Genomic DNA, 19,889 nt, shown 5'->3' on the forward strand with positions numbered 1-19,889 from the left:
AAGACAAGGTGCAGGATTGGCTACACTATTTTCAAGTAAGAGAGGCCTATAATTTGGACAGGAAAAATGGCTTCCAGGTGGAAAAATCAAAGTTGGAAACAGAACTGCTAGAACCCAGTGCTAAGATATTGTTGAGAATGTATAATCCGCTGTTGAAATGGAATACTGAGGATGAAACGGTTAAATCTGCTATGATAAAATGGGCACAAGATATTGGTCATAACATTATGTTTGCTGACTGGGAACGGTTGTGGACCACCGGTATGAAATTCACGGCATGTAATGCCCTAAGAGAGAATATTATGAAAATGATTTACAGGTGGTACATGACCCCAGTCAAGCTTGCAAAAATGTATCATTTGCCCAATAATAAATGTTGGAAATGTAAAGAAACTGAAGGAACATTCTTTCACCTTTGGTGGACGTGCCCAAGGATTAAGGCGTTCTATGAAATGATCTATAATGAATTGAAAAAGGTATTTAAGTATACTTTCCTGAAGAAACCAGAGGCCTTTCTCCTGGGCACGGTCAGCCAATTGGTGCCAAAGAAGGACAGAACCTTTTTTATGTATGCCACAGCAGCAGCAAGAATACTTTTTGCAAAGCACTGGAAGACACAAGATCTACCCACCTTGGAAGAATGGCAGATGCAAGTAATGGATTATATGGAAATGGCAGAAATGACTGGCAGAATTCGAGATCAAGGAGAAGAGCAGGTGGAAGAGGATTGGAAGAAGTTTAAAGTCTACTTACAAAAACATTGTAAAATTTTTGAATGCTGAGGACATTGAAAATGAAATGAAGGGGTTCTAGTGATTAAGACAAATAAGAATATGAAGGGAGGGATAAGGATAAAACTGAATAATAAATGATCTTGCTAAACTAATTTTTAAAGTGGAATACAAGAAAGGAAGGCGGGTGGAAGTAAGGAAAATAAGGTTTTGAAGGATATTAACTTGAGAGAGAGGTCTTTTTTTCTATGTTAAATTTTCTTTTTTATGTTTTCTTTTTGTTTTTTTCTGTTTTGTATTCTGATGTTTGTTGTTTGTTGTTTATTGTGATTATTTTTGATTTTTGTCGCTATGTTAAACTTTTTTGTAAAACTTATTAAAATATTAATAAAAAAGCAACAACAGAGAATACATAGCCTCAAACGCATCCAAAGCAGCCTTGGTGATTAGAACCCTGTACTCCAAGAAACAGGCACAAACTGTCAAAGTTGCCTTGCAACTCTTTAAAATGAAAGTCCTCCCTCTTCTGCTGGTGGGCATTGCCTTGGGCTCAAGTAGGGACTTTGAAAAATTGGAATCTATCCAAACCCAATTCCTCAGGGCCATACTCAGGATCCCCCCCTCCGTGGCAGGTGCGATCATGAGATTGGAAACCGGTTGTCAAGCCTTTAGGTATGTGGCCCTGAAAGCGAAGTTATGGCTATGGCTCAAGCTCTGTTTCAGACCGGTGGGTTTGGCCCCCTTGATTCTGAGGGATAACTTTAAATGTCCATGGGAAGGGGAGATAGTGGAGGAAGTGCAGAAGTGCGGGTTGTCCTCCCTTTATATAGAGTCCATGACGTATAGCCACGCAAAGGCGGTGATCGCTCAAAGATTAAGGGATATTGCCAGACAGGAGGACATAGCCCGTGTGAAACCTGGGTTGCTTCTGGGGGAGCAGTTGTATCGGGCTGCTCCAGCTCGCTACCTGGCGGATATCCACCACGTGAAATACCGCAGACTGTTTACTGCGGCTAGGCTGAATGTTCTTGACTCGGCAGTTCTGAAGGGAAGATATGGAGGAGTCCCATATGACCAGAGATTATGCCATTGTGCGTTGGGTGAGGTAGAATCCACAGAGCACATTTTACTGAGCTGTCCCTTCTACAACGATTTAAGACAGTATCTTATAACTCCATACTTACCCCAGCTAAGTTCCCGGCAAAGAGGAAAGCAGACAGCATATCTGCTAAATAAGTCTTCTGGGAAAACAACTTTGTCAGTGGCTAAATTCCTTTTCCTGGCACTCAAGTGTCGGAAACGTATAACTGAATGCCTTGATGTGGGTTATCTGTGAGAGGTCTAGTACTGTGGCCCTACCTTATTTATGTACCCCTATGATGTTTTAGTTTATAATTCTGTATTGTGTAATGTTTTATTTCTGACTATCGGTCGAATAAAGGAAATTGATTGATTGACTATATCTGCAAAGGAGCCAGCCCCTAGTTGCAACCCTGATTAGCAGAGTTTCAGAGCATTCTGGCTGCAACAGATGTGAATTGCAAAGCTTTCATACCTCTCTGCTTGGTGACACATTGCAGGAAATGTGCTTTAGATAGAAATGAGGATTGGGCTCACTTAGGACTCAAGTTGTATGCAGGCTCATTAGCCATCCTTTGCCACCTGCCCCTGGCAGATGTTAGGTGCGACTCTGGAGATCAGCAAGCCTCAATTTTTAGGCAGCTGTTTTATTAAAATGATCACACACATGGGGACAGAGAGGGCGGGAGGCAGGCGGTCGGCAGGACATACGCATACATAAATTAAACTGGATATATGATTGTTTAACATGATTGAGAATCGATCAGCCAGGGACTGAGGACTTTGAGAGTTTAAGATCAGAATGTGGAAAATATGAAAACAACAAGAGGGCAGATATATAAGTATCTGAGATGAGTTCTTCAGAGGTCCAGAATATGGGAAGTCCGTGTGAAATTTAATAATTAACTATTTTGATTGTAATTTGGTTGTTTTTTAATTTAATTTTAATTTTTGAATTGGATTATGATTTGATTTGTTATAAATTGGAGGTTCTTAATGGAAAATTAATAAAAATAAATTAAAAATAAATAAATTCAGTGATTTGGATGTTTGGAGTCACTAAGGCCACTGGTATGAAATTTTCCATTCCCCTTTCTAGCAGGGAAGAGGAAGAATCCAGTGGCATTTACCAGTCTTTTGGGGCCTGTTAAAGACATTCCTCTTTAAACAAGCCTTTTAGATTGAGATTTTTTATCCCAGTTAGTATCTGTAATGGATTAGAATTGATTTTATGTATGTGTTGTTGTTTTAATGTTTTTAATGTTTTAGCCGCTTTTATACAATGCATACAATTGTTTTACATATGCTTTTATTACATTTCAAATAATTTCAAGATGCCTTGTGGGAAGCAATTCATAAATGAAATAAAAAGTTATCCTTGATGTTTTCACTGTGGACTCACCTCAACTTATTTTACAGGAAATGATGCATAAATGGAACCAAATGCATAAAGAAATAAGAGCAGCATGTGTGGCTGTTTCTAGAGTGCGGATTTTCTCAAGAGTGTACCCCTGCTTGTCCCTCTACTCCTACTTGGAAAACGTTTGGAGAGCAAAAAGTATACATGCTGTACTTACCCAGAAAAGAAGATCCGTATCACACCGTAGAATATTGCAGGATCCACGTAATCTAGGAAGTGAAGCATAAAAACAAAAACAAAACTGGATCAAAAATAAATTTCACATTTCCAAAACTGGTAAAGTCAGATTATTTATTTATTTTATTAAATTTATATCACACCCTTTCTCCAAAGGAGCCCATGCAGAAAACACATCAATACCAAAACAAGACTAGTGAGATTTCTTGAAACAGTTGAAAACAATATTCTAAAAACGCCGAAAAAATGCTCCTATTCTCAAATTAATAATTTCAGGGGTGCCAGGGGCAGGACTTTCAGCTCTCAAATACTGAAACAGGAGTGTTTTAAAATTTCTCCTAAAAGCTAATAATGAGGGAGACTGACACACTTCACTATGGAGGGCATTCCACAAATGAACGTTTCACCAAGAAAGTAATGTGACAGGTCACTGCCAAGCAGGCAACTCTCAGTGGCTGCATTGGGTTTCCCTTGCTGATCCTATCCAGTGCTAGTTCTACTCAGAGCAAACCCATTACTAACTTAGGTTCATTCATTTCAATGGAACTACTTTGAGTAGCTGAATCTGCACTTTCTTTTTCACAGGGCAGTAATATTCTCAGGAAGTTGAATTCTGTTGTCAGGATCACATCATGAGACTTTTCCATATTTCTGCACAATCATAGTCTACACACACAACTGTTGTCTTTTAGATAGCCAGCCTGTGGTTCTTCATTTGGAGTCTTTGGACTCCAATTCCCATCAACCCCACCCAACATGGGCAATAGTCAGGGATGATGAGAGTTGTGTCCAACAACATCTGGAGGGCATTTGCTACTCCCATTTTAGAGTGCATATCACTTTTATGCTATTTTCTCCAGCTTTCTACCTTTTTTGTCCTTGTGCTATGAATGGTTAGGGCGATCGACTAATGGCGGATTCCCTCTGAGCTCCGGAGGGAATCGGCTCCGCAGGATCGGGTCTTGCCGCTGAGGTGACGTGGGGACCCTCAAAAATCACAGGTGGTGAAGCCGTGAGCGTGGTGACTCGGCGGGCACCATTTGCGCCCCCCCAAGCTGCGAAGGAGCCTTTTTAAAGGCTCCGGAACAGAGACGGGGTGAGCGGCGCGGTGCTGAGAGTCGACTGCTTCTTCTGCGGAGTGAAGCCGCACTGCCGTGGTCGGAGAGCGCTGACTTCTTCTTGTGAGCAATTGGACTTTAAAGTAACAACCCGTGAGTAGTACGGAAATTGGAATTTTAAATTTTTTTCTATGAATTAGGCACGAGTGGGGAAGGCTTAAACAGGAAGTCAGCCCCCCTCTTTGTAAATAATTTAAAGCAAAGGACCTGCTAACTAAGGTCGAGAGAATTCTTTTTTTCCTTTTTGGTAAAAGACTTTAATTTCACGGTTTGGCATTATAAGATATCTTACTGGAGGATAAAGTGCCACCCCCGCGGACCCGGGAGTGCTCCACGAGAGAGCCTGTTGATGAGATATTGAAGAGCTTGACAGCTGTCAAACTAGCTGTCAAGACGGAAAAAGAGAACTTTGTTTCTGTTGCTTCTGCTGGTTATTTTTGTTACAATTTGTTGAAAATAAGGAAGAGCTGATACAAACTAACTTGACTTTTGGATTTGAACTGAAAAGAACATCAAGGAACCAAAATCCATCTAGAGGGGGTTTTGGGACATCACAAGAATGGCTGGAGGAGGGAAAATCCAGGCTGAGTTGGGCAGAGCATTTGTTCTCTTAGGAAAGTTACAAGGCCAAATTGATGTTTTGGCTACAAATGTTACAACTCTGGACTTAACAGTAAATAACATCATTGAATTTGATAAGGATTTGAATCAGGAAGCCTATGCAACTGGTCAAACAGAGAAATTCGAGAGCTTTGAGAATTTGGAGAAGGAGACATATGTTGTCTCTGAAGAAAAGGAAGGAGGAGCTGTAATTTTGCAGATGTCAAAGGAGAGCCTGAGGCCTGATATGATGGCAACAAAGGAAAATAAAAACTTGATGTGGAAAGTCTGGTCTGAATGGGAGATTGAGAAATGGAGAGATCTTATGTGGAGATCTGAAGACCTAAGGATTACAAATTTGATTAAGGTGGAAGTTGGAGCTTTGGGGATTTTTGGACTTGAAAGGAGTAAGAAACAAGATTTGGAATACCCCATAGGCTTTAAGTATGGAGGTCTGGCTGGAAGAAACATGGATCCTGTTGGGCCGGAGTTTCTCCGAGACTTGGTGTTCAATATTAAGGACTATCAAAAAGACCGGCAGAGAGGAACTGAGAGAGAATTAAGAGCCTCGGATGTGAGATCTCCAGGCTGATAGTAGATCAAGACTGATGGACACTTGTTGGGGGCTGAAACAGGGAAAGGGGGGGGGTGGAATTTGGGAATCCAAAGGGTACATAATTACAATTTATTCTGTTTTTATTTTGTTTGTTATTGGTATGAAAATTGGGAAATTCGTGGAAGGGAATTTTGGTTGATCTTAGAAAAAATGTTTTAAGAATGATTATTGATGTATAAGTATTGATGTTTAAGTTTGGATAAGGTAAAACTGGTTTTTAAAATGAATTAAATTAAATCAGGTTAGCAAAAATAAATTAAGGAAATGCATGAAAGAGAAAAAGTAAAATAATAATATGTTAAAATAAATTATTAAGTTAAAGTTGAGAAATAAGTAAAAGGATTTGCTGAGCTAATAATTTGAATTGGAATACAAGAAGGGGATGTATGAGGAGGTCTGAGAAATAAGTTAAAAGAAAATAAGCAATTGAAATTTTATGTGTTTTTAATTGTTTTTAAGTTTTGTATTTTTGTATGTTTGTTATTTTTTGTATATTTTTGTTTTTGTCTTATGTCAGGGGCTCAGGAGCAGAGGCACAGGAGAGGGAGGAAATGGAGAGCGAGGGGGAGGAATCCGAGGGGAGCGTAAGCGATGACAGTGGTCCGAGGAATTCCCTGAGTCTCTCCAGCGAATCGGAAGATTCACAGAAGGGGGCGCCCATGGCCAGAGCAAGGGGGGTGCCTAGGGGGACACCCCAGGAAGAAGGGGCCAGAGGGGACTCAGAGAGCAGCAGTTGGAAATCAGGACCAGCTTCCCCACCAGAGCGCAGTGGGGGGGAGGAGTCCCAGGTATCGGGATCAGGCTGCTCACCACCAGCGAGAGGAGATGAGTCAGGATTGACCACGCCTCCATCGGAGAGCGCGGAAACAGTCGAGAGGAAGGTTGGAGGCTGGGCGCGCGCGCCAAGTTCAAATGTACAGGCGAGCGGCACAGCAGGTAGCCCGGATAGGGAGCCAGGTCCTAAAGCCCGCCGGAAGGAGGGACGAGAGTCAGGGGGGTCAGCGTCAGAAGAGTCCAGAAAGGAGGAGACCCTGGGGGGCAGAAGGACCCAGAGGAGGAAAGAACAACGGAAGAGGTGGAGTAAGGCTAGAGTCTTAAACTGGTGTACAGGGGGCGGAGACTCAGACGGAGCTTCGCCGGTCTAGATTCTAGACGTAGAGCTGCACGCTGTGGCTTGTAAATGGAAACTGAACTTCAATAAAGACTTTTGTACATTACAACCGGCTAGTGTTGGTCCTCTGTGAGCTGGGACCTGGAGGCAGCTCTGACATCTTATTATAGAAAATGCTAATAAATATTCATTAAAAAAAATGAATGGCTGAGCAATAGTTTGTGAATGAAAGTGGGAAATATCAAGCTTACCATGCATTTTCTTCAACACCCTGGCCATGTCTCTGAGACTGCTTGCCACATCCTGCAGTGCTTCTTCCAGGATTCTATTGTCAGGCTGAAGCATGCCATTAACCACCTGTGCCACTGCCTGTAATAATAATAATAATAATAATAAACCTTTATTGTCACTACACCACCTGTGTGCAGTGAAATTAAATGAGCCCCCTTCCCCCCACACACATACAATGTAGGAGGCAGAGAGGGGTTGGATACAGACTTTTCATTCTAGAATCAAAGAGAACTGAGCACTTGTGCTTTCTATGCAATCCACACACAACTGAGATCCATTGCACATTGTTTTGCCCCTGAAAAGCGTTTCTTGAGAAACTAGCTTCATTCCAAAAACAAAAGCTTATTTGCAGTTTGATTCTGCATTGCCCTGCAGTAAGGCCACATTCACACTCATACATTTAAAGCTCTATGACGCCAAAAGTCATGGCTTCTCCCAAAGATTTCTGAGAGCTCTGACTTCTTAAGAGTGCTGAGAGTCATTAGACAACCCAAGCTTAGTTCATAACAGTGTAAAACCATTCTGGGAATTCTAATTCTGTGTTGTTGTTTTTTAAAAAATAATATTTATTACTTTTAAACATTACAAAAAAACGGAAAGGAAAAAAAGAAAAAAAGAAAAAACAATACAATACAATGTATAAACAATACACAACACGACATTAACACAATAAACTAAACAAAACAAAAACAATTTAAAACACACATCATACCATTTCAATATCATATCTTACATTCACTTGTTTCAACGACCTCCTCACACCTCCCCTTTTGTATTCCACTTCTATTAATTGTTTCAGCAATTCCTGCCGCACGCGCGGCGTCCGTACAGGACATTGTGTGCGCGCCCATCATCCAGGACTTGTTACCATATTATAGCTGCCACAAAATCTATCAGCATGCCACCAGAACCAGGGAATCCTTGCCAGTTGCAGCTCACACAGTTGAAGCGAAATAAAAGAAGAGTAGATCGGGAAGAAAGTTCCCCAGACTGCAGGGAAAGATAACAGTAGCTCCAGCATCTGATTCAGTGCAGGCTGCTGAGGGGTTGGACTCCTTAAGATCACCAACAGACTATGAGACACCTGGAAAGCCCTCAACCTCATAGAATCATAGAATTATAGAATCATAGAGTTGGAAGAGACCACAAGGGCCATCGAGTCCAACCCCCTGCCAAGCAGGAAACACCATCAGAGCACTCCTGACATATGGTTGTCAAGCCTTTGCTTAAAGACCTCCAAAGAAGGAGACTCCACCACACTCCTTGGCAGCAAATTCCACTGTCGAACAGCTCTTACTGTCAGGAAGTTCTTCCTAATGTTTAGGTGGAATCTTCTTTCTTGTAGTTTGGATCCATTGGTCCGTGTCCGCTTCTCTGGAGCAGCAGAAAACAACCTTTCTCCCTCCTCTATGTGACATCCTTTTATATATTTGAACATGGCTATCATATCACCCCTTAACCTCCTCTTCTCCAGGCTAAACATGCCCAGCTCCCTTAGCCGTTCCTCATAAGGCATCGTTTCCAGGCCTTTGACCATTTTGGTTGCCCTCCTCTGGACACGTTCCAGTTTGTCAGTGTCCTTCTTGAACTGTGGTACCCAGAACTGGACACAGTACTCCAGGTGAGGTCTGACCAGAGCAGAATACAGTGGCACTATTACTTCCCTTGATCTAGATGCTATACTCCTATTGATGCAGCCCAGAATTGCATTGGCTTTTTTAGCTGCCGCGTCACACTGTTGGCTCATGTCACGTTTGTGCTCAACCAAGACTCCTAGATCCTTTTCACATGTACTGCTCTCAAGCCGGGTGTCACCCATCTCACATTTGTGCCTCTCCTTTTTTTTGCCCAAGTGCAATACTTTACATTTCTCCCTGTTAAAATTCATCTTGTTTGTTTTGGCCCAGTTCTCTAATCTGTCAAGGTCGTATTGAAGTTTGATCCTGTCCTCTGGGGTGTTAGCCACCCCTCCCAGTTTGGTGTCATCTGTAAATTTGATCAGGATGCCCTTGAGTCCATCATCCAGGTCGTTGATAAAGATGTTGAATAAGACCGGGCCCAAGACAGAACCCTGTGGCACCCCACTAGTCACTCTTCTCCAGGATGAAGAGGAACCATTGATGAGCACCCTTTGGGTTCGGTCTGTCAGCCAGTTACAAATCCACTGAGTGGTAGCATAGTCAAGACCACATTTTACCAGCTTCTTTACAAGAATATCATGGGGCACCTTGTCAAATGCCTTGCTGAAATCAAGGTAGGCTACATCCACTGCGTTCCTTTCATCTACCAGGCTTGTAATTCTGTCAAAAAACGAGATCAGGTTAGTCTGACATGACTTATTTTTCAGAAATCCATGCTGACTATTGGTGATCACAGCATTCCTTTCTAGGTGCTCACAGACTATTTGCTTAATGATCTGCTCCAGAATCTTCCCTGGTATTGATGTCAGATGACCTCCACTCCAAAAAGTGGGAAAGAGGATTTGACAGTGACCAATATTGATTCTTTTGATAGCAGCCCCATATTCTCAACACAAAGTGAGAAGTGTTTGGACAAATCACTTATTTGTACATCAGTTCCCCCATGGCACAACTGTACCTTCCCCACACTCAGTCTACAAACCATGGGACTTGTGGGTTCAGTTGCCAACATCTGTGTGTATGACTATGACATAAATACACTGAAAGGATCAAACTGGATAAATGACCGCCTAATAGATGCCTTTCTTGCCTCCAGGGTGATCATGGCGAAAGAGCTAGGTCACGATGGAACAATTTTCCCACTTACTTGCCGATTCATGCAGATATGTCAAAGATAGCCAGTGCAAGCCCTGAAGAACTGTTTGAGATTTGGAGTGCTAAAGAAAGATGTTTTGATTATTCCAGTAAATGACAGAGAAGTCTGATAGTAATCATTTTTAAAAGGAAGACCATGCTCTACCTAGATTCCAAACATGGATTGAACCACTGTGATTGATGCAATAACATCCTTCTTAGCATGTCTGTATGAGATGGATTCAAAATATCCCTATAGTTTTGCGGACTGGTCATTTTTTGCACCAACTGATATACCCAGGCAAGGTAATTCCAGTGACTATGGTCCTTTCACATGTACCATTGCTCATCTGATTGCTTCTGCTGCCCAATTACAGTTCATACACATGGATAAGGCTGCCATTAGATCCTGGATTACAAATATTTTCAAGTGGAAATTGATGCTGTTCCTCCCAAGAAGAGACAAATCTTGAAAGAGAGTCACATTACTGTGTCTAGATCATGCCGAGAAGGATACACTAACCTATTGCTTTGTTTGAAGGCTGCTGGTCACTATGTTTCTTGAAGGAAGGGTGCGGGAGGCCCAGTGGGTGACCTAACCATGGTTTACTGTGAAGGAAACTGCAAGGACTGGTACCACTGCTTTTGCATAGGCATTGATTCAAAATATCTTCCAGAGGTTTCTGTGTGTCCAGACGGTCAATCCACTGTGGCCAAATAGATTTTGAAACTGCGAACTATCATATTCCACAGGTTGCTATAATACAGCAAAATCCAAACATATAGTTTTCATCATCATGGCAGGGAACTGTTGGACAGTGGAATATGCCACCTCGGAGAGTAGTGGAGTCTCCTTCTTTGGAGGTTTTTAAGTGGAGGCTGGCTGGCCATCTGTAAGGAGCTATTACACTGCACTGTTCCATTAGATAGATATTGTTGCTATTCTTTAAGCTAAAAGTTATGTACAGCTATTAGTCTTTGAGCCAGTGTGGTGTAGTGATTAAGAGCGGTGGACTTATAATCTGGTGAGCTGGGTTCGCTTCCCCGCTCCTCCACATGCAGCTCCTCACAGGGTGTCTGTTGTGGGGAAGGAAAGAGATTGTTAGCTGCTTTGAGACTCCTTAAGGGGAGTGAAAGGCGGAATATCAAGTCCAAACTCTTCTTCCAAACTCTTTATAATAGTGACATTTCCCATAAATATACTGAGACACAACCAAATAATGTTATAGATTTCAATGGGATTCATGGAAGGGCCAAGTTTATTCAGCAGTTTAAATGAATGGGGCATAGAAGTGCTTAACTGGTTCTTGAGCAAGGCCAAAACCTGGGCGAAGGAATCTTCAGTCTCTGCAGCAAACAGCAGGCACAACAACATTTTGTATGGAATGCAGAGCCAGTTCTTCTCATAAGCAAGCAAGGGGAGCCCCTGAGGTGCTGGATGCACCACTAGAACTGGCGGCATGGTGTGAGCACCAAGGTTGGTTTTGCTTGTTGGTTTTGTTGTTGAGCTGTGAAAATCATGTCCACTGTCCCCCTAGAAGGCTGAAAACCATTTTGGGATTCAGGAAGGGTCACCTCGGATAATGTTAAGAGACGGTTTGCTAAGATCCTTGCAAGAATTTTGCCGGCCACAGCTAATAGAGAGATGCTTTGATAGTTTCCGCAATCAGTTCTGTCACCTTTTTAAAAAGAGATTGATAATTTTGGCATCGCTGAAGTCTGTTGGGATAGCTTCTCTCTCCCAGATTTTTTTGATGAGCTTGTGAAGTTGTTGTGTAAGTTAAATTCCACCCACTTTGAAGATTTCAGCAGGTATCTCATCAGGTCCACTGGCTTTGTTGTTTTTCACTTGGTTAATAGCTGTACACAACTCTCCCAGATTTGGAGATACAGCAAGCTCATCTCTAATTTGTTTTTGTGGGATTTGTGAGAGGACCTCAGCAGCTATGGGGGAGTTGTGATTAAGGAGATGTTGGTAGTGTCCTTTCCAGTACAGTGCAACAGCTTCTTTATCTTTTACAAGTGTGGTACCATCTGCTGAGCTTAGGGCGCAGATGCCATGATTTATTGGTCCATAGATGGTCTTTGTGGCTTTAAAGAAACTCTGTGCATCATGAGTGTCGGCTAAGTGCTGGATCTCTTGAGCTTTTTTTTATCCACCAGGTGTTTTTTAGTTCTCTGGTTCTTAGCATTGGCATAGGTTTTTTTCCTTAGTGGCACAGTTTCTTTCTCTTTGCCAGATCTGAAATGCCTTCCTTTTCTTGTCAATCATGCATTTAATCTCACTGTCATTCTCATCAAACCAGTCCTGGTGTTTCTTGGTTTGGTATCCAATAGTTTGTTCACAGACTGCAATAATGGATGTTTTTAGCTTGGTCCAGTGTTCCTTGATGTTATCAGGAATTCTGAAAGCAGATGGTCCTTAAGAGTCGTTTGGAAGTAATCTCACTTAATGGGAAATTGAAGGGCTTGAGTGTTCATTTTGCGCCTTGGTTTTCTTCCCTGAAGCCTGCGTTGAGGTATAATCTTGATAGCCATCATGGCGTGTATTAGTTGGTGATCTGTCCAGCAGTCGTCGGCGCTCGTCATAACTCTGGTAAGGAACACATCACGTTGATCTTTAGCATGGACAATAACATAGTCTAAGAGGTGCCAGTAGTTTGACCGAGGTTGCCTCCATGAAGTTTTAAATTTATTTTTCTGTCAAAAGAGTGTTTTGGTAATAACAAGGTTGTGCACTGCACATATCGTCAAAAGTAAGATTCCATTCTGGTTGCTGTTGCCAACTCCTTCTTTCCCAATAGTCCCAGGCCACAGATCGAAATCTCACCCAACTCTTGCATTAAAATCACCCAGGAGGATAATTTTATCTTCCTTAGGTGTCTCTGATAGGATTGTATCCAGCTGAGAGTAAACATTTTCTTTAATGTCTTCATCGGCATCCAGTGTTGGTGCATAAGTGCTTATAATAGTAGTCTGTTGGTTTTTTGTGAGCTTTATTCGAAGGGTTGAGAGCCACTCATTAATGCCAGTAGGGATTTCTGACAGGAGCTTCACAAGGTCGTTTTTCATAGCGAAGCCTACCCATGTATTCAATGTTCTTGTTCAGATAGACCTTTCCAGAAGAATGTGTAGCCTCCTTTTTCTTCCTTCAGTTGTCCCTCGCCTGCTCTTTGAGAGTCTTGAAGCGCTGCAATATCGATGTTAAAATGTCGCAGCTCTCTTGCAATGATGGCAGTTCTGCGTTTAGGACGTTCGCTGTCTGTGTTATCTGACAAAGTCCATATATTCCATGTTCCAAAGTTCAATTGTCTTTTACGACCCCCTGGGTGGTGACCCTACTGGGCAATCCAGTCAGGGAAAAAGGGAGGCAGACCATGTTTAGGGCACCGTTTCCAGCCCCTTGCCCTTTTCAGGGTGAGCAGAGTGGATCCTAAAAAGGGCTGCTCAGTCATGGATACAGCTGCTGAGCTGCTCAACTGCCTTGTTCCTTGAGTCAGAACGACTGAATCTGTATCCACTGCCCATGTGTTCATGACTAGGGGCTTCCAGATTTCATATTCCTGCCCCCCGTAGACATTTGCTGATTGCCATGGGGGTGGGTTGGGTTGGGTTTTTGGAAGGCACCTATGTGTGAATTTGTTTTATGTGTGTAGATCAGTGCACGCTGACCAACGCACAGTCTTCGCAGTAGGGCTCTGTTCTGATGGCATGAGTAGTCACGACGAACTGGTGGATCCTATCTGCTGCAGCCTTCATCCGCCTTCACAGCCATTTTAACACACTGCTTGTTATCATCCACCTGTTCTGCTGTTGAGGACTTCTTGGATCATTCTTTGTCTAGCTCCTTCCCTATTATGTATTAAGCTTGGATCCTAGAACAATAGGCGAGTAGGATCCTAGAATGCAAGAACTGATTGGCTTGCAGGAAAAGACCAATCAGGCTCCAGTAGGGAAGCAGAATTAATTTTCTTTGTTTTTTTTTATAATGATATTTATTAAAATTTTGTTTAGACAGTAAAAAACATACAGAATAACATATAATTTTCCAATATCCACATTTCATTCCCCTCATTGGACTTCCTCACAACTCTCATTTCAGCATTCCAAAATCTTAAAATTTACCAGCAATTTATTAACTTGTTTCAATTCTTATACTATAATTTTCCAATATTATATCCCTAATTTTAGATAATTTAGATCACAGTTTTAAAAACTTAGTTTTAACATAGTATTTATCCAAAATTTGTCTTTTCTTTTAATTTCATTTAACTTCATATTCCTTTTAACTAATTTATTGGTACCATGTTGTTGCTAATCTTACATCTTTCTTAACATTCATACAATTTGCAATGTTTTTGTAAATAGTCCTTAAATTTCTTCCAGTCCTCCTCCACAAGTTCTTCTCCCAGGTCTCGGATTCTGCCAGTCATTTCCGCCAGTTCCATATAGTCCATCAGTTGCATCTGCCATTCTTCCAGTGTGGGCAAATCTTGGGTTTTCCAGTATTTAGCAATGAGTATCCTTGCTGCTGTTGTAGCATACATAAAAAAAGTTCGGTCTTTCTTTAGCACCCTCTGGCCGACATTGCCTAGAAGAAAGGCCTCTGGTTTCTTAGGAAAAGTATACTTAAATATCTTTTTCAGCTCATTATATATCATTTCCCAGAAAGCCTTAACTCTAGGGCAGGTCCACCCTACGTGAAAGAACGTTCCTTCAGTTTCTTTACATTTCCAACATTTATTATCTGACAAATGGTATATCTTTGCAAGCTTGACTGGGGTCATGTACCACCTGTATATCATTTTCATAATATTTTCTTTCAAGGCATTACATGCCGTGAATCTCAGACCTTTCCCAGTCAGCAAACATAATATTATACCCTATGTCCTGTGCCCATTTTATCTTGTGTGTTCCATTTTAGCAACAAGTTATACATTCTTGAAAGTATCTTAGAACTGGGTTCTAACAGTTCTGTTTCTAACTTTGATTTTTCCACCTGGAATCCTATCTTTTTGTCCAACTTAAAAACTTCTTTAATCTGAGCGTAATGTAACCAATCTCGCACTTTATCCTTTAGTTTCTCCAAACTCTGCAGCCTCCAGTTATCTCCATCTTTTTCTATTATTTCCCAATATTTCGGCCATTTGGCCTCCATATTGAGTCTTTTCGGGGCCTTAGCTTCCATTGGTGATAACCACCTTGGGGTCTTATTTTCCAATAAGTCTTTGTATTTTGTCCAGACATTGAACACTGCTTTTCTGACAATATGGTTCTTGAAAGCCTTATGAATTTTAACCTTGTCATACCACAAATATGCATGCCATCCAAAAGCATTGTTAAATCCTTCCAAATCTAAAACATTCGTGTTTTCAAGAAGCAGCCAGTCCTTCAACCAGCAGAGAGCTGCTGATTCATAGTACAACTTTAAGTCTGGCAGGGCAAAGCCCCCTCTTTCTTTGGCATCAGTTAATATCTTAAACTTAATTCTGGGCTTTTTGCCCTGCCAGACAAATTTAGAGATATCTCTCTGCCACCTCCCAAAACACTCCATTTTATCCACAATCTGCAAAGTTTGAAACAAAAACAGCATTTTTGGCAATACATTCATCTTAATAGCAGCAATACGTCCTGACAAGGAAAGTTTCAGTCTTGACCAAACTTCTAAATCCCTTTTAATTTCAGACCAGCATTTTTCATAGTTATCTTTAAATAAATTCATGTTCTTCGCTGTTATGTTTACCCCTAGGTATTTTACTTTTTTTAACCACATTTAGCTCTGTCTCTTTCTGAAACCTTTCTGATTCTAAAGAAGTCAATTTTTTCCCCCAAAACCTTGGTTTTTTTGCTTGTTAAGTTTAAATCCCGCCACCCGACCAAACTCATAAATCAGTTGCAATACCCTTTTGGTACTTGGCTCTGGCTCCTGTAGAATCAATACTAGGTCATCTGCAAATGCTTTAAGTTTATACTGTTTCGCTCCGACCTGAATACCTTCCACCAACCGGTCTCCTCTAATCATATTTAAGAGCACTTCCAGGACCGAAATAAATAGCAAAGGGGAAATAGGGCAACCTTGTTGTGTTCCTTTTTTAATTTTGAACTCTTCCGTCACCACATTGTTCACTATCAATTTAGCCTTTTGCTCCGAATAGATTGCCTCTATCCCATTCTCAAACCCCCGCCCCACTCCCATTCCTTCCAAGTTTTTCTTCATAAACTTCCATGAGATATTATCAAAGGCCTTCTCCGCATCTATGAATATCAACACTGCTTTTGTATTGATATTTGTTTGCAAGAGTTCCAAAATATCAATAATATTCCTTGTATTAGCAAACAAATGTCTACCTGGGAGAAAGCCTGCTTGGTCCTTGTGAATTACTTCATTTAACACTTTTTTAAATCTACTTGCTAAAATGTCTGCAAATATTTTGTAATCCACATTTAGGAGGGAGATGGGGCGGTAGTTCTTAAGTTGTGTCTTTTCAGTTTCTAGTTTGGGTATCAATGTGATGAAAGCTTCTTTCCACGACTCCGGTGCCTTCTTCACCCCCATAATTTCATTGCAAACCTCCATTAATGGATGTATCAAATAGTCTTTCAATGTCTTGTAATATTTGGAGGTGAGCCCATTTTCTTTGACCTTACCGGCTTGGGTGACCCTGCTGGGAGTACGAGATTCCCGACGGCTTCATTCACAAAGGGTCATAGGAATGTGCAAGCGCACTCCAGGATCACACCGGTACTTACAGGTGACTTTTGCGCCCCATTAAAAGCTGGGAGCTGGCAAACCAAACCGAAATGATTCTGGCCCAGCCATTGGACCCCCATCTTTAATGGATAGAGATTCAGCCGACTTCGTTTCCTCCATCCGAGCACACCCACCTAAAAAATGGCCAATATATGAAGGGTAGCATCTGGCCAGGGCCAGTGGTCAGATCTGTGGTTATGTACAAGATATTTGAATAAAGGGTGAGTTTGGGGTGGTCCAATGCAAAAAGTGTGAGGATCCATGAGGATTCGTGCTTCAAAACCACATTTTTCTACCACGGTAGAACCAGGAAGCCGGGGATCGAAGTTTTTTGTGGTGCAGGCTGAGGATCCATGAGGATTAGTGCTTCAAAACCACGTTTATGGGCCATGGAGTGGCCAGGAAGCTGTGGATCCGAGTTTTCTGTGGTTCAGGCTGTGCTCCTGGCTATGATGTGTGATTTTATGATGAGTTTGGGGTGGTCCAATGTAAAAAATGTGAGTATCCATGAGGATCCATGCTTCAAAACCACATTTTTCTACCATGGTACAACCAGGAAGCCGTGGATCCGATTTTTTTGTGGTGCAGGCTGAGCCCCTGGGCATGATGTGTGATTTGGCGGTGAGTTTGGGGTTGTCCAATGTGAAAAGCGTGAGGATCGATGAGGATCCGTGCTTCGGAACCACGTTTTTGGGCCATGGCATTGCCAGATAACTGTGGATCCAAGTTTTTTTGGTGCAGGCTGTGCCCCTGGCCATGATGTGTGATTTGACGGTGAGTTTGGGTTGGCCCAATGCAAAAAGTGTGAGGACCCATGAGGATTTGTGCTTCAAAACCACATTTTTGGGCCATGGTATCGCCAGGAAGCCATGGATCCCTGACTTTTGTGTTGCATGCTGTTCCCTTGGCCATGATGTTTGATCTGATGGTGGCTTTGGGCTGATCTAGTGCAAAAATTATGAGGATTAGTGCTTCAAAACCACGTTTCTGGGCCACATTATGGCCAGGAAGCTGTAGATCCGAGCTTTTTGTGGTGCAAGCTGTGCCCCCAGGGGCTATGCCAGCTATGATGTGTGATTTGACGGTGAGTTTGGGTTGGCCCAATGCAAAAAGTGAGAGGATCCATGAGGATCCGTGCTTAAAAACCACGTTTTTGGACCGCGGTGTCGTCTGGAAGCCGTGGATCCATGATTTTTGTGGTGGATGTGTGCCCATGGCCATGATATTTGATCTGATGGTGAAAAAATCATGAGGATCCATGTGGATCCATGTTTTTTAACCATGTTTTTGCGCCATTGCAGCACCACGAAACAGTGGATGCGTGATTTTTTTGGTTCTGCGTACAGACAAAGATGTGGTCTACAGTATCATGGTGTTGTTATTTTGTTTCAATATAAAAATCATATGAATTCATGAGGATCCATGCCTCGGATCCATGTTTTTGTGGTGCTGCAGTGCGGCAAAGTGTTGGATCCACGTTTTTTATAGTCATGTCTGTAGGTGTGCCTTCCAGGTGTGATTTGACACTGCATTTGTTGGAGTTATTTTTTAAAACAGTGGAGGATCCATGAGGATCCATGTAGATCCGCCTTTAACCCAGACCCAAGATGACGCAAAACAATGGGTACACCGGAGAGGGACACAACTGAAAATATCCACAGCAAAGCATCCTCATTCCTCCCAAACAAAATAAAGAAAATTCCCACATCACTAAACAGGTTCACACAGACCATGCTTAAAGCATGGAAAGAAGAAGTAGGTAAACTGTCCCCAACCCCATCCCCACTAATTCCCTTGGCACACCACTCATTCCACCACACAGCACAAAACCTTGGCAAATCAAAGGCTTAACAGACTTCTACAAATATTTTTTAAAAAAACATATCAACACAAGAAATACAAGACAAACTAGGGGACACCCAAATGCCATGGCACCACAAATTACATGCCCTCTTAAATAATCCAGCAGTAAAATCAGCAGCAACTTAACAACCTTCAAAAACCTCCTCCTAACACCAAAGGGATACTTCAAAGGGATGGTATCTGCAATATACAAAATACTACTCTAAAATCTCATAAATCCCCTAGACATAATCAAAAAACAATGGGGGGATGGTGACATCATCAATCAATATGGTGCCTTAAATCGTCGCTGAGCTCCTTCCTGAGAACAATAGCCAGCACAAACCGAGGCAATGACGAGTAAGCATTTTAAAAATAATTCCCCCTGTTAGGCTATGAGCTTTAGCAAGTCTGGATTGCTAAAAGGGACCTTAGATTCGTGGATTTCACTACCTTTGAAAGAATATCCCACAGGCACTGGCCAAGCACTAAGGTAAAGGTAAAGGTACCCCTGCCCGTACGGGCCAGTCTTGACAGACTCTGGGGTTGTGCGCCCATCTCACTCAAGAGGCCAGGGGCCAGCGCTGTCCGAAGACACTTCCGGGTCACGTGGCCAGCGTGACATCGCTGCTCTGGCGAGCCAGAGCTGCACACGGAAACGCCGTTTACCTTCCCGCTAGAAAGCGGTCCCTATTTATCTACTTGCACCCGGAGGTGCTTTCGAACTGCTAGGTTGGCAGGCGCTGGGACCGAGCAGCGGGAGCGCACCCCGCAGCAGGGATTCGAACCGCCGACCTTTCGATCAGCAAGTCCTAGGTGCTGAGGCTTTAACCCACAGCGCCACCTGTGTCCCTCTTAGCCAGGCCCCAAAATGGCTGCCAAAGCTTCCCAAAATGAAAAAGCAGAAACAGGGAAACTGATAGGCCTTGAAAATGCACAAGGCCTAGTAGCCCTAATCAGGTAGGAATTAGCCCAAGACTGGGCAGAAGCACTCCTCCCACTGAGGGAAGACATTGCTAAATTAACTGAGACTGTGAATGATGTTAAAACTACAGCTAACACAGCAATGGAATTAAGCTTGAAAAATAAAACATATATTAGGACTCTGAAACACACAGAAATAGACCTTAGAAGACCTTGGAAGACTGTCAAGATTGGGAAAGGAGACTTAATTTGAGGGCCAGGGGCCTACCTGAAAATTTTGGAGATTCAGATCTAAAAGCGGCCTTCCTCACATGGATTCAATAATTATTTCCTGACTTCAAAATCATTGCAGAAAATATAGAACGCATACACAGAGCCCTGAGACCTAAAACTAAAAACGGGGACCCCCCCCCGAGATGTGATTGTTCGCTTTAACACATTCTTGATTTAATGA

At 42.2% G+C, this 19,889-nt stretch overlaps 1 protein-coding gene and 1 long non-coding RNA gene across 7 annotated transcripts in view; one reads left to right on the top strand and one right to left on the bottom strand.

Annotated features, from left to right (window-relative positions):
* LOC309358182 (indoleamine 2,3-dioxygenase 2-like) overlaps positions 1-19,889 on the bottom strand; it is a 74,254-nt gene that overhangs the window by 27,464 nt on the left and 26,901 nt on the right. For all 6 annotated transcript variants that reach the window (XR_014163356.1, XM_081891082.1, XM_081891079.1 and 3 more), the window contains 2 exons: positions 7,105-7,222; positions 3,389-3,440 (listed from right to left, as the gene is read on the bottom strand). Coding sequence is in view for 5 of the 6 variants with exons in the window: in XM_081891082.1 (XP_081747208.1) it covers positions 3,389-3,440; positions 7,105-7,222 (170 nt within the window). In the remaining variant the exon portion in view is untranslated. The remainder of the gene's footprint in view (positions 1-3,388; positions 3,441-7,104; positions 7,223-19,889) is intronic.
* The window catches only part of LOC309358312, a 367,127-nt gene continuing 362,298 nt past the window's right edge, over positions 15,061-19,889 (top strand). The window contains exon 1 of the long non-coding RNA XR_014163442.1: positions 15,061-15,256. This is a non-coding gene — a long non-coding RNA (uncharacterized lncRNA). The remainder of the gene's footprint in view (positions 15,257-19,889) is intronic.

This window comes from Podarcis melisellensis, assembly GCF_964234715.1.
Source record: "Podarcis melisellensis genome assembly, chromosome: 15".
In the NCBI taxonomy this organism is placed as follows: domain Eukaryota; kingdom Metazoa; phylum Chordata; class Lepidosauria; order Squamata; family Lacertidae; genus Podarcis; species Podarcis melisellensis.